The 26,298-nt window shown below is 45.5% G+C and overlaps 2 protein-coding genes and 1 pseudogene across 2 annotated transcripts; all 3 read right to left on the bottom strand.

The window, feature by feature from the left end:
* Nucleotides 1–291: 291 nt before the first annotated feature.
* On the bottom strand, nucleotides 292–1,983 carry LOC133242680 (melanoma-associated antigen B4-like). Its single transcript, XM_061408827.1, has one exon. It carries the CDS (start codon nucleotides 1,981–1,983, stop codon nucleotides 871–873), a length of 1,113 nt encoding a protein of 370 aa, XP_061264811.1. The 3' UTR covers nucleotides 292–870.
* Nucleotides 1,984–8,349: 6,366 nt separating this feature from the next.
* LOC133242681 (melanoma-associated antigen B5-like) lies at nucleotides 8,350–20,129 on the bottom strand (annotated as a pseudogene).
* A 2,142-nt stretch (nucleotides 20,130–22,271) lies between these two features.
* LOC133242889 (melanoma-associated antigen B17-like) lies at nucleotides 22,272–24,347 on the bottom strand. The gene has a single exon (XM_061409113.1). It carries the CDS (start codon nucleotides 23,855–23,857, stop codon nucleotides 22,826–22,828), a length of 1,032 nt encoding a protein of 343 aa, XP_061265097.1. The 5' UTR covers nucleotides 23,858–24,347; the 3' UTR covers nucleotides 22,272–22,825.
* Between the last annotated feature and the right edge of the window lie 1,951 nt (nucleotides 24,348–26,298).

The raw sequence follows: 26,298 nt of genomic DNA on the forward strand, positions 1-26,298 counted from the left end.
TTACTCGTGTGAAACAGAAAGAGAAATGTGATTGAAAGAAATGTTATCAAGACACCGATGTATAGATCAGTCCTATGGACTCTGTGGGAGAGGGAGAGGGTGGGGAGATTTGGGAGAATACCATTGAAACATGTATAATATCATGTATGAAACAAGATGCCAGTCCAGGTTCGATGCATGGTACTGGATGCTTGGGGCTGGTGCACTGGGACGACCCAGAGGGAAGGGAGGGGAGGGAGGAGGGTGGAGGGTTCAGGATGGGGAACGCGGGTATACCTGTGGTGGATTCATTTCGATATTTGGCAAAACTAATACAATATTGTAAAGTTTAAAAATAAAATAAAATTAACAAAAAAAATTAATAAATGAAAAAAAGAAAGAAATGTGATCTAACCCCCACTACCATGCACTCTTTAGAAGCTTGACTACTCTTCAAGAAAAATTCTCCTCTAATGTCATGTTATCTTGTTTGCATTGTGAACAGTATATTCAGTATTTTCAGTGTGTTTTATAAATACTCTAACTTTTAAAACATTAAAACAGCTGGAAACTATGATTTATATGATTCAGATATTTGAATTCTGAAGCACAATAAACCTTATCAAAAAAAAGTAAGAACATTTTAAAATACTAAACACCTCCTTCACCTCTTTACCTTTCTAATTTAAATCATCTTTCATTAGGTATTTCTCATGTGAATACAAGAAAACATACATAGTTTGTTAAAACAAACTAGACCTAAACTCGCTTATCATTTAAAACTGTAAGAAGATATGGGTTTTGTTCCCTCCACCCCTACTACTTTGCACTATTTAGCAGCTTGACTGCTCTCTTCCAAGACAAAGGGAACAAAGTGCCCTGCCCCCCTCCCTAGATGTGGGAGGAGCTGCAGGACTTGGCCCTGGAAGGGGCACTGGCCTCAGCCATGGTGGGAGCCCTGGCCACACCTCTCCACCCTGCTCTCTCCGCCTGATCTCTCAGAGCCTCGTCATAGAGGTCTGGGAAGGAACTAGGGACCCTACCATGTAACTTGGCTAGAACCTCCAGTACCTTCATCTTACTGGTCTCAGCACAAGCTCTCGGGCCCCACAAGAACTCGTAGCATGGAGGATCACTATTGGGCACCCGGCGGTAGTTCAGGTACTCCTTCTGCACCAGGTCTTTGGTGATGAGCCTTCTGGGCTCCCCAAAGATGCAGTGCCTCCTCCCAGCATAGATCCCCAACATACTGAGGAATTCCCAGATCTCCTCCTCGGTGGCACAGTTACCATTCACGAAGATGACCCCCAGGAGCACCATGAGGAGACCGGACTTGGGCAGCCCCCCATCATCACTCGGACAGTCATTTGCCCCGAGGTTGAGCTTGCTGATGAGGGTGTAGATATTCCTGCTACGGTCGACTTCCTTCATCTCCAGGCCAAAGACCAGCTCCACGCGCTCACGGGCTGTACTGAGGATCTCAGAGAAGTGCTGCCTGTACTTCCTGCTGATGATTTTCATCAGGGCGCTCTGCGTGATGGGCTCCTTCTTGGTGTACTTCTCCAGCAGGAACTCCACGAGTATCCTGGCCTTCCTGGTCAGAGGATCTTTGCGAGTGCTCTGAGTGGCAGGGGCTTCCTGGGAGGCACCTGCACTTTCCTCCTCCGGGCCCTGGGCACCTTCATCAGATGCTGCACATGAAGGCCCTGCATCAGGAGAGCTAGGGACCATGGCTCCCTGAAGCTGCTGGTGATCACCAGCAGCAGGGGAGCTCGGGAGAGAACCCTGAGGGGCAGAAGAAGGGGAGGAGGGGCACTCCTCCTTTGGGGCTTCAGCAGCACTGGCCTGGGCCTCCTGAGTGTCCCCCCGGACCTGGCGGCATTTCCCTCGGGCATGGGATTGCTCCTGTGCCTCCGAGGCATGGTGACAGCAGGTAAGGGGCCGCAGGTGGGAGTGCGGGCAGGAAAGCAGGCAGGAAGGCACCTGGAGGAGGGACAAGGACATGCTGTGAGAACCTTCAGCGAGGAGAGTCCTCCCTGGCTTGAATGGAAGCCACTTCTGAGGGGTCCTCAAGGGCAGTGCTCTAGGACCCACAGGGCTCCTGTTCTCCTGGTCAGCCTGTCCCCTGAGCCCGCTGAGTAGCAATGGAGAGTGAGCCATGGGGCACTGCAGACAGTCCTCCCTGGGCATTAAAAGGGGGACCAGTGAGGGCTGGCAGATGAGGCAGGTCCTCTCAGCTGACATTCAGATTCACGATGTAAATCAGTGCGAGACACCCCCATATCCAACGCCTCCTCTCCCACACCCAGCCTGTTCCCTCTCCTGTCTGAAATTGACACTGTCAGCTTCCCAGTCACCCCAGACGAGAGGAGGGCATACTCAGACCCCCACTGAAGGGTCCCAGGACTTTCCCTTCTGGTGTCTCGCGGCTGCCCCTTCAAAACCAAGCTCAAAGCTCCCCTCTCAGACCGCCGCCCCCTTTCCCAATGTTTGGCCGGGAGGAAGCGCTGACCAGAAGGGAGGGTCCTGAGTTGCCCGTTTGTCGGGGAGGATGGTCTTCATCCTGACTCTTCCCGAACCCTGACATCCTTCTTCTACTGACCAGCTGCCAGCCTCTCAGAACAAAGTTCCCTCTTCTCCGAGTCTCCCGTGTCCGAGGTCGCAGTGAGGGAGCCCCTCAGCATTTAGAGCTGCCCAGCGGCTGCCCGGATGATCCGCAGCCAAATTGCGGTGAGTCGGGGGTTACACATGGCTGCCGTTCTGGTGTATGGAGACCCTCAGTCCCCCTGAGGGTCCCTCCTTCACTCCACAGGGCTCGTGGCTCTCCCTCTCCTGAGCAGAGCTGGGGTCCAGCAGAGCCTGACGGAAGCATTCTTTCCCGAGACCCCCTAGGGGTTAGTGGATGGTTTTGGGGCCTAAGAGCTAGCCTGGATCCTCTGGTCTGAGTGCAGGGGTAGGGTGGCCGGAGGCTGTGCGGCCCCCTCTTTTCAGAGGGAAAAGGGATTCGAGGTACAGAGACGTGTCCCTGCACTCGTAACTCACATCACCTCTGATCTTGACACCCGATGACACTTGGGACTGCTCCCTCTGGCCACCGTCAACGGCAGTTCTCAGAGACAGCAGCACTGTCAAGGATGGCGTCGCTCCCCCAGCGTGCTTAGGAGGACGTCACTTCCTGTCATGCACATCTGGGCTCCAGGAGGACAGCAGGGGTGGGACCTGGACAGGCGGGGTTTTGGGGGTGCTTCTCACAGGATTGGCACGTGGACTTTCCCTTGACTCTTAAGGGGTCCTGGGACGTCCCTGTCCTGAACTGACAGCTGGCTCACTCCATGCCTCTCACTTGTGTCAGCACCTCCAGTGGGAAGAACTGGGGAGCCCAAGCCTAACAGCCTTCCTGGCGCCCATGAGACCAACAGCGAGGGCTCTCTTGGGCTCCCTCTTCTGTAGTAAGCAATGTTCTGTCGTTCTCCATGCTTTCCCTTAACCCCTGTAGATGCTGGGCTACGTCCCATCTCCTGACCTGAGGCCAAGGCCTCATATCGAAGATGTGAACCCCCAAGTCTCCTGGTATGAAGTGCACATATGTCTCATTCACCATTTCTACCCGAGGCTTCCTGGAAATGGCTGCTACAGGTAAGATGAGCTGAGAGGGAAGGATGAGAGACTATCTTCTGTGGTGTGGAACCCCTCACATCTCACTCAGAAACTTCATTCATATTGACTGCTGACAGGGCATGGAAATCCTTCCCTGTCTGGTATAAGTCCACCCCTGTCCCCAACCATGCTCATACAATTCCAGAAGAGTAAGTGAAGGGGCTCCTTAGCCTGACAGTTCTCACTGTGGGCTCTCAATCGACTGCAGGGTCATTGCTCAAAAGTTCTGAGATGAAATTCTGTCGTTTTGTACCATTACTGTGATACTAATTTTTCTCTTTTAGTTGCTGGGTGATAGTCTATTATGGTGATCATTTAAAAGGGCCAGTTCTCATCCACTAGCATCCCCTGGTGGCGCAGACAGTAAAGAATCCGCCTGCGGTATGGGAGACCTGGGTTCAATCCGTGGGTTGAGAAGACCCCCTGGAGGAGGACACGGCAACCCACTCTAGTATTCTTGCCTGGAGTTTCCCCTTGGACAGAGGAGCCTGGTGGGCTACAGTCCATGGGGTCGCAAAGAGTCGGACAGAACTGAGTGACTAAGCACACACACAACAAACTTTGTGCTGGTTATTTCATGATCTGGGCCATACTGCCACATCCAACCCAAACTTTGGAGCCCCATGGTCCTGGCATGGGGCCTCAGAGATGCTGCCTCAGATTCCTTCAGTGAAGCAGTGGAGATTCCTGATCCCAGGGCAGAGTGGAAGAATCCAGGGCTCAAGTTTAAAGCCTTTTGCAGCTGATCCTGTTGTCTGCTTCCCTTGCAGCCTGCACGTCTGTGCCAGTCTCTTTAAGTACTCCCCAACCTGGGCGCACATAGGGTCAAGTTCAGTGGAGACTTACTGTCCATCAGGGATTATTTAATTTTATGTTTTCACTTTTGTTAACAGTTTTCTTCATTCCTTCCATAAGATTTCCATGGTTATTTCTGGGTACAAAAAGCAGCAGACCCTGTTTCATTGTGGTCTCAGCTACTCTGACTGTGGTACTAAATCTGTAAAGGAGTTACAGAAAATTGACAGTCTTACAATATCTGTTCCTCATGAGTATACATAACATACTATTCTGTTTGAGCCTTCTTTGTCCTAAGACTCTCAGGAAATTCTTCATGTTGCCTCCATGAAGACTGTATACATTTTTCTAAAGTTTCTTTGTAGGTAATTTTTTTTCTATGGTTGCTTCTGTTTATGGTGTATTTTCTGTTACTTGGTGTAAGTAATTCTTGATACTTCCAGACCAACTAGATGATTTTGCTGCCATGATATTTTTTTTTCCAGATTTTTGAAGTCTCTTACATGTTTGAATATTTCCTGTCCTGTTCTCTAAGATTTTTAATTTGAGAATCAAATTGTTACTGTGATCTTTTGCTTTTCATTACTTCTGACTTTTATTCATTTGGCATTGTTGTATATAACTCTAGTGGCTATATGTACTTCTCCAGACTTTTTTTCTAGTTTTTAAATTCATAGATTTTTAAACAATTATTTTTAATTAGAAGACAAGTAAATGGTGTGTCAGGTTCTCTTGTATGAAGCAGCTATATACATATATCTCTTCCCTCATGAACCTCCCTCCCACCCCCGACCTCACCCCTCTAGGTCGTCACTGAGCTGATTCCTTGTGTCACCCAGCAACTTCCCCCTCATGCCTGTTGTCCACACGGTAGTGAATATTTGTCCACGCCACTCTCTCAATTCGTCTCACTGTCTGCTTCCCCCGATGTGTCCACATGCCCGTTCTCTACGTCTGTGTCTCCATTCTTGCCCTGCAAATAGATTTATAACTACCCTTTTGTGGCTTTTCTTTCTCATTCTCTTATTAGTATATTTTGCAGATAGAAGTTTTTAATATTAACAAGGTTCAGCTTATTATTTTCTTTCATGGACTGTGCTTTTGGTGTTGTGCCTAAAATCTCATTACCAAAGTCATGTTTTGCCCCCGTATTATCTTACAGATTTTCTTGCCTATTGCATATGGCATGTACAATCCTAGTCCCTGACCAGCGATCAAACCTCTTCTACCAGCAGTGGAAGTGTTGATTCTTAAACACTGGACTGCCAGGGATGTCCCTGCCATTTTTTTTAAATTGTGTGGTTTTGATTTAGGTCTGTGATTCCCTTTGAGTTAATTATTTTGAAAGGCTTAGAGTTTGTATGTGGATTCATTTTTCTTAGATAAGGATGTCTAGTTATCCCAAGGCTGTAAGTTTAAAAGACTGTCCTTTTCCATTGAATTGCCTTTGTGCCTTTGTTAAAGGTCGGTTTAGTGTTTGGGATGTCTGTTTCTAGATTTTCTGTTCTGTGCCATTGATCTGTCTATTATTCTGTTAATAGCATACAGTCTTGAGTATTGTAGCTTTAAAGTAAGTTTTGAAATCCAGTAATATCAATTCTCTAACTTTGACCTTTGATATTGACTTCAGTGGGTATTATGGATCATTTCATTTTTGACATAAAATTTAAATTGTTGGCTGCTATCTACAAGCTATCTTGCTGGAATTTTAAACAGAATTGCATTAAGTATCTAGGTTATGTTGGCAATAAGTGACGTCTCAACAATATAGCATCTCCCTATCTATGAACATGGCGTGTCTATTTATATAGATCTTCTTTAATTATTTTCAGTGCAGTTTATGAGTTTTACTCATGTAAATCTTATACATATTTTTTAAAGAATTACTTCTAATATATTTTGGTGCTAATGTAAATGGTGTTAGGTTTTTAATTGCAAGTTCCATTTCTTTATTGGAAAAGAATTGACTATTATGCATTAACCTTATTAATATACTAATTATATAGTAGTTATATATTGATAATATATTAACCTTATTAACATACACTCCTGGCTTATTAATGCCAGGAGTTTTCTTGTTGTTGATGATTATAATTCCATTTTTCCCTTCCAAATATCTGTATCTTTTGCTTCCTTCCCTTATCTCATTGCATTGGCTACAACTTTCAGTACAGTGTTGAATAGGCATGGTGAGAAGGGATATCCTCACCTTGTTCCTCACCTTAGTGTGACAGCATCTGTCTTCTCACTATAGAATATGATGTTTTACCTGTATTTCTTTTTAGATGTTGTATATGAAGCTGAGGAAATACCTGTCTGTATCTAGTTTGCTGAGAATTTTTATGATGAATGGGTGTTGGATTTTATCAGATGATTTTTTTCCCTTCATCTGTTGATCTGATCTTGTGATTATCTTCCTTAGACTATTGTTATTATGACTTAAGGTTGCTGATTTTCAAATGTTGCACATCTGAAATGCATCCTACTTAGATATAGTATGTAATTCCTTCTATGGATTGTTAGGTTTCTTTCCTTATATTTTGTTGGGGATTTTGCTTCTGTGTTCATGAGAGGTATTTGTGTTCAATTTTTTTCTCTTAATTTCTTCATCAATTCTTCAGTGCTCTGCTTTCCTCACAGTCCAACTCTCACATCCATACATGACCAGTGGAAAAACCATAGTCTTGACTAGATGGACCTTTGTTGGCAAAGTAATGTCTCTGCTTTTCAATATGGTATCTAGGTTGGTCATAACTTTTCTTCCAAGGAGTAAGCGTCCTTTAATTCATGGCTGCAGTCACCATCTGCAGTAATTTTGGAGCCCAGAAAAATAAAGTCTGACACTGTTTCCCCATCTATTTCCCATGAAATGATGGGACCAGATGCCATTATCTTCGTTTTCTGAATGTTGAGTTTTAAGCCAACTTTTTCAGTCCCCTCTTTCACCTTCAGCAAGAGGCTTTTTAGTTCCTCTTCACTTTCTGCCATCAGGGTGGTGTCATCTGCATATCTGAGGTTATTGATATTTCTCCCGGCAATCTTGATTCCAGCTTGTGCTTCTTCCAGCCCAGCCTTTCTCATGATGTACTCTGCATATAAGTTAATAAGAAAATAAGCAGGGTGACAATATACAGCTTTGACGTACTCCTTTTCCTATTTGGAAACAGTCAGTTGTTCCATGTCCAGTTCTAACTGTTGCTTCCTGACCTGCATACACATTTCTCAAGAGGCATGTCAGGTTTCTTTTACATCTACCAAAACTGTAACTTTAAAATCCTAAAACAGCAATAAATAAAACTGGAATATCATAACCAAATCAATATTCTGAAGAAAAGGAATGTGGTAGAAGTAAAAATATTCCATAAAAATGAAGTGAATAATATGCAGAAGTTACTAGTTTACATCAGGAAGAAAATAGAGATCTAAACCTGGTTTGCTCGACCCCTACTAACCTGCACTATCTAGGAGCTTGACTACCCTTTGAGAAAATTCTGTTCCAGTGTCATCTTACCTTGTTTAGATGGTGAACAACATATTCAGTATGTTCAATGTGTTTTACATATACCCAACCTGTGGCTTTCAAAACTTTAAAACAGCAAACAATGTGATTTATACGATTAATACATTTGTATTCTGAAGCAAAATAAACCTTATGAAAAGTAATTAACATTTGAAAATACTAAACTCCTCCCTCATCTCCTTAATCTAATTTAATCAACCTTCACTAGACATTTCTCTTATGCATAAAGGAAAAATGATATATATTTTTAAAAATGAGTTGCACTTAAACTCCCTTACTACATAAAACAGTAAAGAACATACATGTTTTGTTCCCTCCACCCTACTACTCTGTACTGCTTAGGATCTTCACAGCTCTGTTCCAACACAAAAGGGAAGAAAGTGTAGGGGCCTCCGTCCCTAGATGTGGGAGGAGCTGCAGGACTTGGCCCTGGAAGGGGCACTGGCTTCAGCCATTGTTGGAGCCCTGGCCAGGCCTCTCAGCCCTGCTCTCTCCGCCTCATCTCTCAGAGCCTCGTCATAGAGGTCTGGGAAGGAAGTCCGGACGGTATCGTGGATCTTCGCCAGCACCTCCAACACCTTCATCTTACTGGTTTCAAACAAACGCTCGGGCCCCACACTAACTTGTAGTGTGGAGGATTGCCATTGGGCACCTGTCAGTACTTCAGCACCAGATCTTTGGTGATGAGCTTTCTGAGCTCCCCAAAGATACAGTGCCTCCTCCCAGTACAGACCTCCAACACACTGAGGAATTCCCAGACCTCCTCGCCGGGGGCACGGTTACACTTCATGAAGATAATGCCCAGGTTATGTCCCGAGAACCCACATGCGTAGCCGATGGACATTGGACCTAAGAGCCAGGTCTGAGCCTCCCAGCGTAGAGCAGGTGCGGGGTTGCCGGGGGGCTGGGAAATCCCCTGTTTTCGGCTGGAAAAGGTGTTGGGAGTGCCAGGGCATATCTTTGTAACTATCCAGTGCACTTGTAACTCATGTCACCTCCGACTTGGACCCCTGATGAGACCTCGGACTCCTCCCTTTGGTCACAGCTACAGCAGCTCTCAAAGATAGCAGCCTTCTCGGAGATGGTATGGCACCCCAGCATGGATAGGGGGCATCACTTCCTATCATGTGCATCTGGGCTCCAGGAGGATAGCAGGGGCGGGGCTTGGGTGGGCGGGGTTCTGGGGGAGTTTCCTGCAAGAGGGGGAATGTGGTTCCTTCTTCGACACATAGTGGGTCCTGGGACGTCCCTGCTGATCTCAGTCAACTGGCCTCACTCCTTGCCTCTCACTTCTCTTAGTAAACCAAGCAGGAAGAATTTGGGAGCCCGAGCCTGACAGCCTTCCTGGAGCTGCTGAGACAGACAGTGAGGGCACTCTGGGGCACCTTGTGTGCTGAGTGATGCTCTCTGTCCTCTATCCCTGTCTTCCCCTGACCGTAATGCTGTGTTATGTCCCATCTGCAGACCTGAGGGTAAGGCCTCACCTGGAAGATGTCAAATCCCCAGACGTCTGGTGAGAAGTGTGCTGGCATCTCATCTGGACGCTTCTGCCTAAGGCTTCCTGGAAATGGCTGCTGCAGGTAAGATAAGCGAGAGGGAAGGATGGGTGAATGCCTTCTGTGGTGTGGAACCCCTCACATCTCACTCAGGATCTTCATATTGACTGCAGGCAGAGTCTGGAAACCCTTCCCTTTCTGGTATAAAACCACCCTTGTCCCCAACCATGCCCCACACAATCCCAGCAGAGAAAGTGAAGGGGCTCCTTAGCCTGACGGTTCTCACTGTGGGCTCTTAGTCGACTGCAGGGGCATTGCTTGAAAGTTCTGCGATGAATTTCTGTCCTTTTGTACAGTTACGGTGATACGAGCTTTTCTCTTTTAGTGCACGTGGTGACAGTCTCTTAAGCTCATCATTTACAAGGGCCAGTTGTCATCCACTGACAAAGTTTGTGCTGGTTATTGTATGACCTCTGGGCCATACTGCCATGACCATCCCAAACTTTGGTGCCCCATAATCCTGGCATGGGGCTCTGAGATGCTTCCTCAGGTTCCTTCAGTGAACCAGTAGAGGTTCATGGTCCCAAGGCCCAGTGGAAGAATCCACTGCTCCAGTTTAAAGCCTTTTCCAGCTGATCCTGTTGTTTGTTTCCTTTGGGGCCTGCACACTTGTGTCAGCCTCAGAGTACTCCCTGACCTGGGCACTCACAGGGTCAAGTTCAATGGAGACTTATTGTTCCTCAGGGATTATTTAGTTTTGTGTTCTTGCTTTTGTTAGTAGTTGTCTTTATTCCTTGCATAAGTTTTCCATGGTTTGTTCTGGGTACAGGAAACAGCCACCCACGCATGACTGTGGTCTCAGCTACTCTGGATGTGGTACTCAATCTGTAAAGAATTTAAGGAAAATCGACAGTCTTAAAATATGTCCTCAGGAATTCACATAACATACAGTTCTGTTTGAGACTTCCTTTTCCTAAGACGCTCAGGAAATTCTTCTTGTTGCCTTCATGTAGACTGCATACATTTTTCTAAGATTTCTTTGTAACTGCATTTTTCATATCGTTGCTTTTGTTTATGGTGTGTTTTCTATTACATGGCTTGAGTATTGTCGATTCTTCCAGACGAGTCTCTTGATTTTGCTGTGTTGATCATTTTATTCCAGATTTCTGAAGTTAGTTATATGTGTCAATGTTTTCGGTGCCTGTTTCCTAAGAATTTTAATTCGAGGATCAAATTCTTACTGTGATATTTTGTTTTTCATTATTGCTGACTTTTATTCATTTTGCATTGGTACATGTAACTCTGTACTGGCTATGTGTTCTTATCCATATTTTTTTCTAGTTTTTATATTAGTAGACTTTTAAAAAGTTGTTTTTATCGACAGATCCTTGCTTTATAATGTTGTGTTGTTTCTGCTATACAACAGGATGAATCAGCGCTACGTGTACATATTCCTCCTGCCTGATGAGACTTCCTCCCACCCCCGCATCTCACCCCTCTAGGCTGTCACACAGCACTAGGCTGAGCTCCATGTACTATATAGCAATTTCCCACCAGCTATCTTTTGTACACATAGGACTCGATATTTGTCAGTGGCACGCTCTCAATTTGTCCTACACACACCTTCCCTTGCTGTGTCCACAGGTCCATTCTCCACATCTGTGTCACTATTCCTGCATTTCAAATAGGTTCGTGAGTACCATTCCTCCTTTACATGTATATGCATTAATGTACGTTACTTTTCTGTTTCTAACTTACTTCACTCTGTAAACAGGCTCTAGGTGCATCCACCTCACTACAAGTGACTTAAAGTAATTCCTTTTTATGGCTAATATTCCATTGTATGCGGCTACCACAACTTCGTTATCCAGTCATCGGTCAGTTGAAGTCTGCTTTGCTTCCATGTCCTGTCTATTGTAAGCAGTACTGCAATGAACACTGAATACAGGTGTCTTTTCAATTATTCTTTTCTCAGTGTATATGCCCAGTATTTCTATTGCTGGGTCATATGGTAGATTTAATTCGAGTTTTAAAGGAATCTCCCCACTGTTCTCCATAGTGACTATATCAATTTCCATTCCCACATTTTCTCTAAACTGTCCTCAGCCTTTACTGCTTGTACAATTTTTGATGATGGCCATTCTGACCTGTATGAGGCGCCACCTCATTGTAATTTTGATGTGCATTTCTCTCATGATGAGCGATGTAGCTCCTCTTTACATGTGTTTATGAGTTTGTTGCCCCTCTGTATTTTTTTTTTAAAAGAACAGATTTAGGATTGGAGAAAATTCAGCAGATGGAATAGAGAGGTCCCATAAAGCCACTCTCTTCCTCTACTTGGTATCTTCTATTATTAACATCTTGTATTGGATCAATGGATACAAGTTCATTTTTTACAGTTGATCAACTAATGTCAATATGTTATTATTAACTATTGTCCATTGTTTATAATACATTTTACTTTTTGTGTTTTACAGTTCCTTAGTGTTTGACAGATGCATGATAGGATCAACTCAGCCAACATGGTGTCGTGCAGAGGAGTGTGAATGCCCTATGGATCTCCCATGCTCCATCTCTTCATCCCTCAAAACCTCACTTGGAACCCCTGACAACTACTCAATGTTTTACTCTTTCTAAAGATTTGCATTTTCCAGACTGTAACACTGATGGACTCATACAGTATGTAGGCTTTTTATACTGACTCCTTCTGCTAATCAATATACATTGAATTTTCTCTATAACTTGTTATGGTTTGAAATGTTTTCTTCCAGGACTGAATAGCATTCCATGTAGCTTACCATAGTTTGTTCATCCACTCGTCTACTGAAGGTCATCTTTGGTGATTTTGGTTTTTTGCAGCTATAACTTATTCTGCTATTAAATTTTGGTTGAAGGTTTTTGGATGGGCTTAAGGTTTTGGCTCTTTTGAGAAAATAGTTTAATGTTGATTTGCTAGATCATATGATAAGACTATATTTAACTTAAAAGAATTTGCCAGACAGTTTCCAAAGTATCAGTATCACTGCATTCTCTTTAGCAATGAATTCATTTTCAGGTAGTTTGCCTGTTGCCTCTTCATTTATTTGGACTTCTATGTTTCTCGTTTGTTCCTTCATTTGTGTTGTATGTCTTTTCCTTTTTCATTATTATTATTATTATTTTAATTATCATGTTTGAGGTCTCTTTTTCCCAGGCTTCAAGGTTGAATTTTTTCTTGCTTTTTGTTTCTGCCCTCTATGGTTGGTCCAGTGGTTTGTGTAAGCTTCTTATAGGGTGAGATTTGTGCTGAGTTTTTGTTTGTTTGTTTACTTTTTCCTCTGATGGGCAAGGCTGAGTAAGGTGGTCATTCTGTCTACAGATGATCGGGTTTGTATTTTTGTTTTCTTTGTAGTTTAGATGAGGCGTCCTGCAGAGGGTGCTATCAGTGGTTTGGTGATGCCGGGTCTTGTATTCCCGTGGTTTACTTTGTGTCAGTTCTCAGTATTTGATATCTTAGGGTTAGTTCTCTGATAGTCTAGGATCTTGGAGCCAGTGGACTCACTGTAAAGGCTCAGGGCTTGACCTTGTGTTTTGCGTGGGTCTATACATTCTTTTCTGCTGGTCATGTACTCCTGTCCACTCTCAGCTGGTATTCTGCATGCACTTCTGTGTCTGAAGATGTATTCCTGATATATCCGTGGAGAGAGATGTAGTCCACATCCACCAACTCCTCTTGCCATCTTGTTCCTCCTGGGCAAGATTCCTGAGAGTTCCTTGGACTGCAAAGAGATCTAACCAGTCAATTCTAAAGCATATCACTCCTGCATATTCATTGGAAGGACTGATGCTGAGGCTGAAGCTCCAGTATTTTGGCGACCTGATGTGAAGAACTGACTCATTGGAAAAGACACGGATGCTGGGAAAGATTGAAGGCATGAAGAGAAGGGGATGACAGAGGATGAATGGTTGGCATCACCTACTCAATGGACATGAGTTTGAGCAAGCTCTGGGAATAGGTGATGCACAGGGAAGCCTGGCGTGCTGCAGTCCATGGAGTTGCAAAGAGTCAGACATGACCGAGAAAATGAACAGAACTGATGAGTCATCAAAATATTCTAATCATTCCTTTATTTTCTGGATGAGTTGAAGCCTTCCCTTGTGCAAGGCTGATTCCCTTACGGTGGCAAAGAAAGTGTGAGAAAATGTGTTCTCTGCTTGGTTTATCAAGTGTGATACAGGCACAGATTTCCCTGGGCAAATTATACAAGCTTTAACCAAAACCTTGCAGGCTTATTGAAATTATCATTGTCCCTATGAGCCACAAACTTCAGGGAGGATTGACAGAAACAGTACAAAAACTGGACTTTGGCAATATGAGAATTAGGAATATGGGGCTTCAGATGAGATCAGATCAGATCAGTCGCTCAGTCATGTCCGACTCTTTGCAACCCCATGAATCGCAGCACGCCAGCCTCCCTGTCCATCACCAACTCCTGGAGTTCACCCAGACTCACGTCCATCGAGTCAGTGATGCCATCCAGCCATCTCATCCTCTGTCGTCCCCTTCTCCTCTTGTCCCCAATCCCTCCCAGCATCAGAGTCTTTTCCAATGAGTCAATTCTTCACATGAGGTGGCCAAAATACTGGAGTTTCAGCTTTAGCATCATTCCTTCCAAAGAAATCCCAGGGCTGATCTCCTTCAGAATGGACTGGTTGGATCTCCTTGCAGTCCAAGGGACTCTCAAGAGTCTTCTCCAACACCACAGTTCAAAAGCATCAATTCTTCGGTGCTCAGCCTTCTTCACAGTCCAACTCTCACATCTGTACATGACCACAGGAAAAACCATAGCCTTGACTAGATGAACCTTTGTAGTAATGTCTCTGCTTTTCAATATGGTATCTAGGTTGGTCATAACTTTTCTTCCAAGGAGTAAGCGTCTTTTAATTTCATGGCTGCAGTCACCATCTGCAGTGATTTTGGAGCCCCCAAAAATAAAGTCTGACACTGTTTCCACTGTTTCCCCTTCTATTTCCCATGAAGTGGTGGGACCAGATGCCACGATCTTCGTTTTCTGAATGTTGAGCTTTAAGCCAACTTTTTCACTCTCCACTTGAGTTACAAATATGATAATTTTCCTGATTTTTTTTGAAAAAGTACTGTCTTTTAAAAATCTTTCATTTTCTAGATATAAGGAATTTTTTTAACACAGAAATTTGATAAATTGCACCTTTGTCATTAGAATTGAAACATTAATTTTTCTCTCCCTACCATATCACTCCAGAAATTAGAAACTCTCACTGTTCTTATTTTCTTAGGAAAATTGTTATTTTTCAAAAGTTCAGTGAGAATCTATTCTTATAGCGGGACACAAGTGGAAACATTGATTACACTACAGAGACTTTGACTGGAATGTCATGTTTGACAGACACAGGTAGACTTGGATACGACCAGATAACTTGAGCAAACTAAGGTTAACCATAGGGAGCCATAAAATCCCTTTGGAAAAACAGCCTGCGACCTTGCTGATAGAATTCCCATCAGCCTTACCAGGTGAGTAAGGAAGATCACTTCTGGCAGGCACAGGTATTTTAGTATGTTTTGGGGACTTCAGGAAGAGAGGAATTCATCCAGATCTCTAGGTTTGACAACAAGTCTTTGCTATGGCTTCTTCTTAGCCTTGGCTGCTAAGTCAGTTCAGTCGTGTCTGACTGTGCGACAATAAACGGCAGCCCACCAGGTTCCCCTGTCCCTGGGATTCTCCAGGCAAGAACACTGAAGTGGGTTGCCATTTCCTTCTCCAATGAGTGAAAGTGAAAAGTGAAAGTGAAGTTGCTAAGTCGTGTCCAGCTCTTCCCGACCCCATGGACTGCAGCCTACTAGGCTCCTCCGTCTATGGGATTCTCCAGGCAAGAGCCCTGGAGTGGTGTACCATCGCCTTCTCCACTTCCTAGCCTCAAGAGGCTATTAAAATTTCCTTCTGGAGACTCCTTATGAACCGTTCCAGCGAAGCAGATTTAAAAGCGCCTATTGGCAAATTGTTATTATTACTGTACTTTGATAAATAATCAGGCCGAGTTTATTGAATTTAGACTTCCTTTGCAAACAAATTAGGTCTTAGTTTCCCTGTCTTCGGTAGAAATGAGGGAGGTGATAGAAAAAATTGGTTCAATAGAAAGTGTACTACATATGTGTGGGTATTAGGTTCTAGTTCTAGATGTATTACGTTTCCTTGAAGTTTTATTATTTACCTGCAAACTCGGTTGGATCCTGAATTTTTCTAGTGTCCACCCATATCTAGCTGCAACTTTCTTACTAAAATATCCAATTTCTCCCATCCTTTTGATGTGTCTGTGGGAAGACGGTAAGCTGCAAGTATTATACCTCTGCCATCTTGATCTGCTCACTCTCCCATTCTTTTGACTTGAATTACCGAGAACTAACTGCCATTTTCTTGAAGTCCTGCATCGTGAAGCTAGATGACTTGATGCAAAGATCAGAGAAATTGTCACAACAACTTATGTTCAAATAGACTTCATGCCTGTGCTGTACGAGCCACTCAGAAAGTTAACCTGATCACCCAGAGATATTGCTGTGATAGAGACATTTCAAACTGCAATAGTTGCTTCGATCCTGACACCTAGAAAACTTCTTGACTGACTACCCCCTGGGCTCAGAAACTGGTTTATAACCAGCTCCAATCATTAACATCCACTTTTCTTTTGTTTCCATAGAAATGCCTCTTATTAATAACTACCTGATACCGCATCCACCCTAGACCTATCTTTGGGAGCCCACCTGCATCACAACCTATTGAAATGAGATACCACTCTTCAAATGAACTGACCTGTTCTCAGAATGATGCAACTGCTGCCATGAAATGGAGGACTCCACTAATCCATTCTCTCTCTCCACAGTGACCAGATCAGCTTTTACCATGTGAGACTTGCAGGCAAGTTTCAGAGGAGGGACCTGTCAAGGCTTAGGGCACTCTGCCCCGAAATATACCACAGTGGCGTATTGATTATTTTGAATTCAAGTTACTTAAGAAACAGCCAACAGAGGAGGGACATGCCGCCACCCCCCGATTTCTGCCTCCCTGAGAGCAGGAAATGCATCTCATATGAAGGATGTACTGCCTGCATCTGGAGGCAGAGGGAAACCCTTCTAACCAGAAGTAGGCAGTTCAAGCAGAGAAGCCTGTATACACAAACCTTGTTAAGTCTTTCATTTACTACCCTGGGTACAGATTCTGTTTAGATTCCTTACTAGTTGAGTACCTAAAACCTAAGTTGATTTGTCCTGTCGATTCCTCACAAATTGTTTTCTTGTCTACAAAATAAAAACAGCTGCCTGCTTTGCCCACTTTTTAGGTCCCATTTCTATGACACTTCTTGTGCACGTGAATTGCAATTTGTCTCTTTTTCTCCTGTTAACCTGTCTTGTGTCAAGTTTACTAGTAGTCTAACCACAAAAATTCAAAAGGTGTAAAGGGAGGAATGTCCTTCTTCCCTAAGCACCTCAAGGGAATTCACCCTTACATCTCAGAAACTCCCCGGAGACGATGTGTGTAGAATACCAGTCTGTGCCCTGGAATCTCCTGCATTGAGATAAGAGCAGAGACACCTTAGATTTCTGTCTGTTAGGGGTCAAATTGTGTCCCTTCCACAAATGCATATTGAAAGCATAACTCAGAGTACTTCAGAATGCAACTGTAGTTAGAAATAAGGTCTTTAAAGGGATGGTTGAGTTAAAATGAAGTCATTAGGATGGGCCATAACCCGTGTGACTATAAGAAGAAAATGGAACACAAAAGGAGGCACCAGGGATATATGTACTCAAAAGGAATGCCAAATGAAGAGGGTTGCCACCTGGCAGCCAAGGGGAGAGGCCTCAGGGTTAACCAGCCCTGATCTTGGACTTGCAGCCTCTAGAACTCTGAGACAATAAAATTCCATTGTTTCAGCCACTCATTCTGTGGGGTTTTGTTGTGGAAAGCCTAACAAATCAGTACATTACCCCAGGTAGAGATTTCTTCCTGGATAGTCTTTTTACTTTCCTGTCATTCCTAAAGGCTATCTCAAGATCTTGCTTATGTGACTGCAGCTCCTTGTTTCTAAAGTTGTATGGGCATAGGGGAGGTCTTGATCTTAGCCGCACCAGAACTAGCATAGAGCCTTTCAAAGAGCAGATGCTCAAAAAATAAATGAAGACAGTAAGAGGTCTACCTTGTTAAGGTTTAATACCTCCTGCATTTTTCACAAAGCATATCGAGGTATAAATTATTTAATTTTACAAAACAGAAGACAGAAAAGATGGAGAACAATCAAGGTTGATCATGTTTTGAAATTTTTTTCATTTTATTTTTTCATTCCATTGTCCCAGCAGTGTTATTGAGGGATTGATTCCCATTTCGGCAAAAGTCCCTAATTTGATGTCAAATTTTCTTATCTGGATGACTTTTTAAAAGTCTTGGTCTTCAGTAGGGGTGGGAGAAGCTTCTGGATGTGGCCGTGGAACATGCCTGGAAGTGACAGTGGTGCCAGGCCTGGCTGGAACTGTGGCTCGAGCTCTCTTCTCCTCATATCGCAAAGCTTTTTCATATTGTGATGAGAAGGCACTGGGGACCTTGACTTTTGCCAAAAACTCCCAAGACTTTCATTTTTTTGGTTTCAGCATCAGCTCATGGGCCCACAGGAACTCCTAACGTGGAAGATCACTGATTGGCAACTTGGTGGTACTCCAGGTACTTCCTCGTCAGAAAGTCTTTGGTGATGAGCTTCCTGGGCTCTCCGTAGATGAAGTGTTTTCTCCCAGCATATACTCGCATCATATTCAAGAATTTCCAGATGTCTTCCTCAGCGGCACAGTTGCCCTTCACTAAGATCACACCCAGAACTATCATCAAGAGACCGGTCTTAGGTAAGCCCCTACCATCCCACACTCTCCCATTGTTGGGCAGGTTCAGTTTGCTGACAAGGTCATAGGAGTGGATGGTTGAATCAACTTCCTTCAAGTCAACTGCAAAGACAGCCTCGATGTGTTCAGAGGCTCTCTTGAGAATCTCGGCAAATCGGTTATGGTATCTTGGGTGGATAATCTTCAGCATGTTTTCCTTCCTGATGGGCTGCTTCATTTTATATTTATGCAGAAGGAACTGTTCCAACAAACTTGTCATGCTGTTCAGAGTATCACTGTAGGTAGAAGATGAGACATTGGAGGAACCTGAATCTTCCTCATCTTGACTGATATCTTCTTCATCAGATGTTGTGTCAGAAGTAGTTGAAAAAGTGCTGGTAGTAGATGGGGCTTCCGAAGACCCCTGGAAAGTGCTATTTGACCCAGTAGCTGAGGAGCTCTGTGAATTATCTTCTAAAAGAGAAGAGGTAGAGGGAAGCTCTTCCATTACTCCAGCGGGCTGAACTCCTCTGTGACCTTGGAGCTCATATCAGGCTTGGTGGCATTTCTCACAGATGCAGAGCTTATGATTCTGACCCCGAGGCATGATGCCTGTGCTGGGGGACAATGATTAGAAGTGTGAGTAGGAGGGCAGGTGATAAGGGCCCACAGGAAGATGCAGATTGAGTGTGCAGCCGCAGCACGGAAATACCACCTTGGTTATCAGGAAGGCTACATTTGTGGTTTTCTTGAGGGCACTGTTCTGAAACCCCCCAGGGTTCCTATTCTCCTAATCAGCTGTCCTTTGGGAAACATACTGAAGGAAATTAGAGTGATCTTTAGGTGTCATCCTGCTACCCCTGCCTCAGGCAATCTGGGGTGACAGAAGGGGCTGGTAGTCTCCTGCACAGACACATCTGTTATTTCACATTCAAGACCACCACCCAACTAGTGGCCAGTCATAGGACCCATTCCCTCTGCTGTCCTCTAGTTGGCATCACAAATTTCCCTGGGATTTCTGAGAAGTGAAGATGTCCTCAGCTTATCACCCCAGTCAGTAGTTATCACCCAGTACTGAGTGCTCAGTGGGAAGTTTTCTGTCCTGGCCTCTGGAGTCCTCAACACGAATTAAGAGTGCTTTCTTTAATTCCCCATAGGGCCTGGTGCCCCCATCCCTTTCTTGGAATAGTATTTCCACCTTCATACTAAGGGTTTCACTTCCTACACACCTGATATAAATAAATGTTGGTGGAACTTCAGCTTGATAGCTCTGCCCTGGTTCTTCAAGGGCTATAAGGAACAGGGCTGGATTCATTATCAGTTCTTTTTATTGGTAGATGATCCCTCAGTCCTTGCTTTGACCTCTGTTGTGGCCTGGAATTCTACCCTTCCTTCCACTTAAGACCACCACTTCTACTACTATTCTTTCTTATAGTAGGGGAAGCATCTCTGTGAGACCCCTAGGAGAAAGTAAGATTCTCCTCATCTGTCCATACCCGTCCTTGGTCTTCTGAGGTGCAGAGGATGAGATGAATCATATGGTTATGGGCTGTGTGGTTCCCTTCGTCTTCAGGGTATTCAGTTGGTTTCTGGAAAACCTGGAAATAATCCCACTGCTGGCCCTAGGCTACACCCCTTGGACCATATCCCAACCCCCCCTCCTTCTGACATCATAGAGGGAAATGCGCATGTCATGTCAACAATGAACAGGTATCCCAGGGATGCCAGGAAGGGCAGGGTTCTGTGTGGTTTCCTCAGAGTTCTGAGGTCTGGGGGTTGTGTAAGTCCAAAGCTGGACTCCTGGCAGTATTTGGAGCTCATTTCTCTGATTACATAAGGGAGCTCTCCTGAGACTAATGTCCTCACTCTTTGTGGTGCCAGAGAGGGAATGTCTGGGAATGCCACATGAGGCTACTCCTACCTTTGCCTTCAGGGATGACATCAGGATTCAGGCTTCTTGGGGCCATCTGTGTTCAGTGTAAGGGTATGCCCTCACTCAGGTGCCTCACCTTGACTCCTGGGGGACTCTGGATTTCCCCTTTCTTTCAATCTAAGGTGACCCATGTAGACCAAAGACCATGTCCTTGCAAGCCCTGAAAAGAAGTGAGGGAATGCACAGCCTGGCAGCCCTGTCTTGGCCTTCTGAGAGCCGACACAGGCCAGTCTCTCTGTGACTTCAGTTCCTCATTCATCTGTCTTTGACTCCTGTCTCTTCTATGAAAGACTTCTTGGGAAAAGCCACGTCTTTGAAAAGTCTTAGTCTGCCTGCAACAAATCTCACAGAGAATGGGCTGAGTCCCAGGAGTGATGGGGAAGCTGCAGTCTGGGAGGGGCCCCAGCATAGGTGGTGTGCTATCAGAGAAAACATGCTGATCTCTTCCTTCTCTTTACTGACCAGACACAGCCTCTTGTAGAACCTTCACTCTTAACAGATTTACTCTCTGAAAGGAAGGGGCTGAATTAAATGACTTTCTGCATCCCTGATCTATTGCAGTTTACTGACATTTCCTTTGTAGATAAATTGTCACTGAATGCTGTCTCCTTCCTTATTCATATTTCACTTTTATTTTCATTTTTTGTTACTTATTCCTGGGGCTTTTTATTCCAAAACTGTGTTTGGGGTATGAAATTCTGCTATTTAACATGTGAAATACCTTTTGGACTAATGTTCAGAAAGGAAGTGACCCAAGGTTAGCCTCATCCTGGAGGAATGGCACAGTATGGGCTCTGGAGGAATTCAGTGCTGGGGTTCAGTCCAGCTCCTATCATTTATGAGCGTTGAGTTTGAGCTTCTTTATCTGCAAATTGTGTTTGAAAGAGTCTATAGTGTAGGACCACAGACATGTGTGATCTATGTAAATCACCTGGTAGAATATGAGGCAAGCTTTGGTAATTTGAATGAATGCCAGTTATTACGAAGGTGATTTTGACCCCGAATGATAACAAACTTCCATCATATAATTTAACTTCCAAGTTATACTAGAGAATATGCAACTCCAAACAATAATCAAATCCACATCACGACTAATGCTCCCAAGCAAGTAAAACTAAGCAATATTTCCCTATTTGAGCACCTGTTTTAATAGGTGTTTGGGGTTATCTTCTCCACATGGATGCAAGGACAAGTTCATTTGTCTCAAGGACCAGCAACTTCCCTCTCAGGTGCTTTTTTTTGTCCAAACCACCCCTAATTTAATCCCACTGACAGTAAAAATTGAGCCCTCCCTTAAAGTTTGCCAAATTACACTAAACATAACCTAATTAAACTGCCCGTTTAACAGAACATGTTCTGGTGCTCCCATCCCAGAAAAAGAGACAGACCAGTGATGTCTTGGCATCTCGCTTCAATGGGTATCACCCTTATTTCTCAGAAACTCTCTGGACAGCTTTTGATGAAAACATGTTGTGTGAGTGTTCACTTGCCCTGGCTCAAGTGCACAGGGCCCCTTCCATTCCCTATGGTTTTCGGATATCCCCAAACAATGGTGAATACATGGTTTAGATATACTCCAGATTTACAGCCTCACCTCTGAGAACCATCATATGAGTGTCTAGCATCACTCCCACAGCTTCATCTAGCCCATCATGCATCTGGACTGAAAATGACCTCCCACCAAGGAACTAGACGTTTCCCAAAACCCAGTGCCACCTTAATCATGTAACTTCGACTTGCTTGCTCTCATCTGGAACCTCCACTTCCACACCTCCCCCACTTAAATTTATGATTTGTTTATTCCTTAGAGTTAGCTCACCACCTTCCTTATATGTTACCTGCTGCTAGACTCAGAATTCCATGGGCAGTGCCTGGGCTTCATTTTCTTACCAACCCAGTACTGTAAGAAAGCCTTCTAAACAGAAGATGGTCAATTAATTTGGGATAAAAAGGAAATAATGAGGAAAGACTCTGTTTTATTATGATTTAAGTGCCATACAGTATGAATAAGCTAAACAAATCTAATCCATGTTATTAACTTTTACACGGAAAGAGGACAGATAAGAAGACAAAGAATAAACCAGCATTTACTCTGAAAGCTTTGTGATCCCAAATACTTATCTCTTGGGTTCTTAGACACATTTCCAAGTAAAATTATATTCCAATGTTATGTTACCTTGTTCTGGACCATAAGGAAAATATTGAAGTCTTTTCAACTTGTTTATAAATAATGAATTCTTATTCTTAAACCTAACAGCAGTAAACATGACATCCATGACATTAACAAACCTAGATTCTGAAGCAAAATAAACCTTATGAAGAGTAGTGACATTTAAAAATACAAAAAACCTCTATCTCCTTACCTAAGTCATCTACTTTTGACTAGATATTATTCATATGGATAAAAGGAAAACATGTATATTTTGTTAAACCTGCACCTAAACTCCCTTACTACTTAAAACTGTGAAGAACATATGGGTTTTGTTCCCCCGACCCCTACTACCCCGCGCTATTTAAGAGGTGGATGGTTCTCTTCCAACACAAAGGGAACAAAGTGCCCTAACCCCTCTCTAGATATGGGAGGAGCTATAGGACTTGGCCCTGGTAGGGGCACTGGCTTCAGCCATTGTTGGAACCTTGGCCATGCCTCTCAGCCCTGCTCTCTCCACCTGACCTCTCGGAGCCTCGTCATAGAGGTCTGGGAAGGAACTCGGGACCTTATCCTGGATCTTGGTCAGAACTTCCAACACCTTCATCTTAGTGGTCTCAGCATAAGCTCGCGGGCCCCACAGGAACTCGTAGCCCAGAGGATCACTATTGGGCACCTGGTGGTAGTTGAGGTACCCCTTCTGCACCAGATCTTTGGTGATGAGCTTTCTGGGCTCCCCAAAGATGGAGTGCTTCTTCCCAGCATGGATCCCCAACACATTGAGGAAATCCCAGATCTCCTCCTCACTGGCGCGGTTACCCTTCATAAAGATGATGCCCAGGAGTGCCATGAGGAGACCAGACTTGGGCAGCTCCTCCTCATCACTTGCACCTTCCTCAACCCCGAGACTGAACTTGTTGACGAGAGTGTAGATGTTCCTGCTGCAGTCGACTTCCTTCAGCTCCAGGCCAAACACCAGCTCCACGCGCTCAGAGGCTCTGCTCAGGATCTCAGGCAAGTACTGCTTGTACTTCCTGCCAGTGACATTCAGCATGCCATTCTGTGTGATGGGCTCCTTCTTGGTGTACCTCTCCAGCAGGAAATCCATCACCATGCTGGCCTTCCTCATCAGAGGATCTTTGCGAATGCTCCAAGCGAGCAGGGCTGCCTGGGCAGCATATGCACTTTCCTCCTTGGGGCCCTGGGCACCTTCCTCAGATCCTGCACAGGAAGCCTCTGCAACAGGAGAGCTAGGGGCCATGGCTCCCTGAAGCTCCTGGCGATCGCCAGCAGTAGGGGAGCTCGGGGGAGAACCCTGAGGGGCAGAAGAGGGGGAGGAGGGGCACTCCTCTCCTGGGGCTGCAGCAGCACTGGCCTGGGCCTCCTGAGTGTCCCCCTGGACCTGGTGGCGTTTCCCATGGGCATGTTGTTTGTTTTTGTGCTTCCGAGGCATGATGACACAAGTCAGGGACCGCAGGCGGGACTGCAGTTAGGAAGGCAGGCTTTGAGTGGCCTTGAGGAAGGAAAAAGAAATGTTGTTAGCACCTACACCAGAGAGGGTCATCCCGGGTTTAAACGAAGTCCGCTTTGTAGGTGACCTTGAGTCCACTGCTCTAGGACCCACAAGTCTCCTCTTCTCCTTGTCAGCCTGTCCCCTGAGACCCCTGAGGAAGAAGTGAGAGTGAGCCCTGGGCACAGCCAGACATCCCTGCCTGGGCGTTAGAGGCGGGCCTATGGGGGCTGGCAGGGGAGGCATGTCCTTTCAGTTCACATTCAGAGTTAGGATGAAAAATGGGGAATGACCCCCTAGCACCCGCCCCAATTCCTGTTCTGCTCTGAAGGCTGATGCTGCCACCTTCCCTGTGACTGGAGAAGGAGAGGAGGGAGTGCTCAGCCTCCCACCTAAGGGTCCCGGGACCCGCCCTTCTGTATGCAAGCTCTAACCTCCCCACTCAGACCGCAGCCCTCCTTCCCTGTGTTTGGCCGGGAGTAAGCATTGACTACAGGGGAGGGTCCTGATTCGCCCGTGTGTCCGCGAGGATGGTCCTCACCCTGGCTCCTCCTGAGCCCTGACATCCTCCCTGTACTGACCAGCTACCAACCCCTAGGACCGAGGTGCCCTCCTCCCTCAGTGTCCCGCATCCGAGATCACAATGAGGGTGACCTGCAGCAGTTAGAGCTGCCCAGATCCTACCCGGATGCTCTGAGGCCAAGTCTGGGGGGGGGGGGACGGTTTCGCGTGGCTGCCGTTCTAGGGTGTGGAGGCCCTCAGTACTTCCCGACGGTCCCTCCTTTAGCTACAGGGCTCGGGGCTTTCCCTCTAATGAGCAGAACTGGAGTCCACCAGGCCCGGACCGAAGCCTTCCTCTCAGAGACCACCTGGGTGAATTGGATGGACTTGGGGCTTAAGATGCAGGCCCGAATCTTCCAGGGGAGAGCAGGGGCAGAGTGGCCGGGGGTTGTCCGGCCCCCTCTTTTCAGAGGGAAAGGCTTGGGCGTGCTGGACGTGTGTCCCACACTTGTAACTCACGTCACCTCACACTTGGACACCTGTTGAGACCTGGGAGTCCTCCATCTAGGTACCCTAAACGGCAGTTCTCTAAGACGGCAGCAGCCTCAGCGTGTTGCATTGTCGTCACTTCCTGTCATGTGGATCTGTGTTCCCGGTGGACAGCAGAGGTGGGGCCAGGGAGGGCGGGGTTCTGGGGGAGCTTCCCGGAGGATTGGCATGTGGACTTTTCCTTGAATCGTCGCGGATCCTGAGACCTTCCCTGTACCAAGCGGAGTCTACAGGCCTCCCTCCCAGCTCTAGCTTCTGTCAGCAACCCAGCAGGAATTGTTTCTGGCCTGGCTGAATAGGCTTCCTGGGGCTCCTGAGAATGACAGTGAGGGCACTTTCAGGCCCCGACTTCTGAGCTGAGTGAGGCTCCGTCCACTCTCCATGTCTTCCCTTGACCCCTGTAGGTGGTGGGCTACGTCCCATCTGCTGACCTGAGGCCAAGGCCTCCCATCAAAGACATCAGGTTCCGAGACTCCTGGTGAGAAGTGCACGTACATCTCCTCTGGGCCCTTCTGCCTGAGGCTTCCAGGAAATGGCTGCTGCAGGTAAGATGAGCTGAGAGGGAAGAATGGAAGACTGCCTTCTGTGGTGTGAACCCCTCACATCTCACTCAGGATCTTCATATTGACTGCTGGCAGGGCCTGGAAATCCTTCCCTTTCTGAATGAATCCACCTCTGACCCCAACCATGCCCCACACCATCCCAGCAGAGTAAGTGAAGGGGCTCCTTAGCCTGACGGTTCTCACTATGGGCTCTTAGTCGACTGCAGGGGCATTGCTCGAAAATTCTGAGGTGAATTTCTGTCCTTTGGTACAATTTTTGGGATACTAAGTTTTCTCTTTTAGTCCCTGCATGATAGTCTATTAAGGTGATCACTTAAAAGGGCCAGTTGTCATCCACTAACAAAGTTTGTGCTGGTTTTTTCATGACCTCTGGGCCATGCTGCCACATCCAACTCAAACTGGTTCCCCAGGGTCTTGGCATGGGAGCTGTGAGATGCTACCTCAGATTCCTTTAGTGAGGCTGTAGCGATTCATGGCCCCAGGGCACAGTGGAAGAATCAAGAGCTGAACTTTAAAGCCTTTTCCAGCTGATCCTGTTGTCTTCTTCCCTTGTAGCCTGCACAGCCCTTGTCAGTCTCTGAGGACTCCCTCACCTTGACACTCAGAGGGTCAGTTCATTAGAGACTTATTTTGCCTCGGGCACTATTTAGTTTTGTGTTATGGCTTCTGTTAATAGTTGTCTTTATTCCTTGTATAAGTTTTCCACGGTTTATTCTGGGTTCAGTAAACAGCATCCCATGTTTGATTGTGGTCTCAGCTGGTCTGACTGGA

The sequence above is a fragment of the Bos javanicus genome, chromosome X (genome assembly GCF_032452875.1).
Source record: "Bos javanicus breed banteng chromosome X, ARS-OSU_banteng_1.0, whole genome shotgun sequence".
NCBI lineage: Eukaryota > Metazoa > Chordata > Mammalia > Artiodactyla > Bovidae > Bos > Bos javanicus.

What these genes read in the sequence shown, in the direction of transcription:
- LOC133242680 (XM_061408827.1), bottom strand. Translation starts at nt 1,983, where the DNA reads ATGTCCTTGTCCCTCCTCCAGGTGCCTTCCTGCCTGCTTTCCTGCCCG.
- LOC133242889 (XM_061409113.1), bottom strand. Translation starts at nt 23,857, where the DNA reads ATGCCTCGGAAGCACAAAAACAAACAACATGCCCATGGGAAACGCCAC.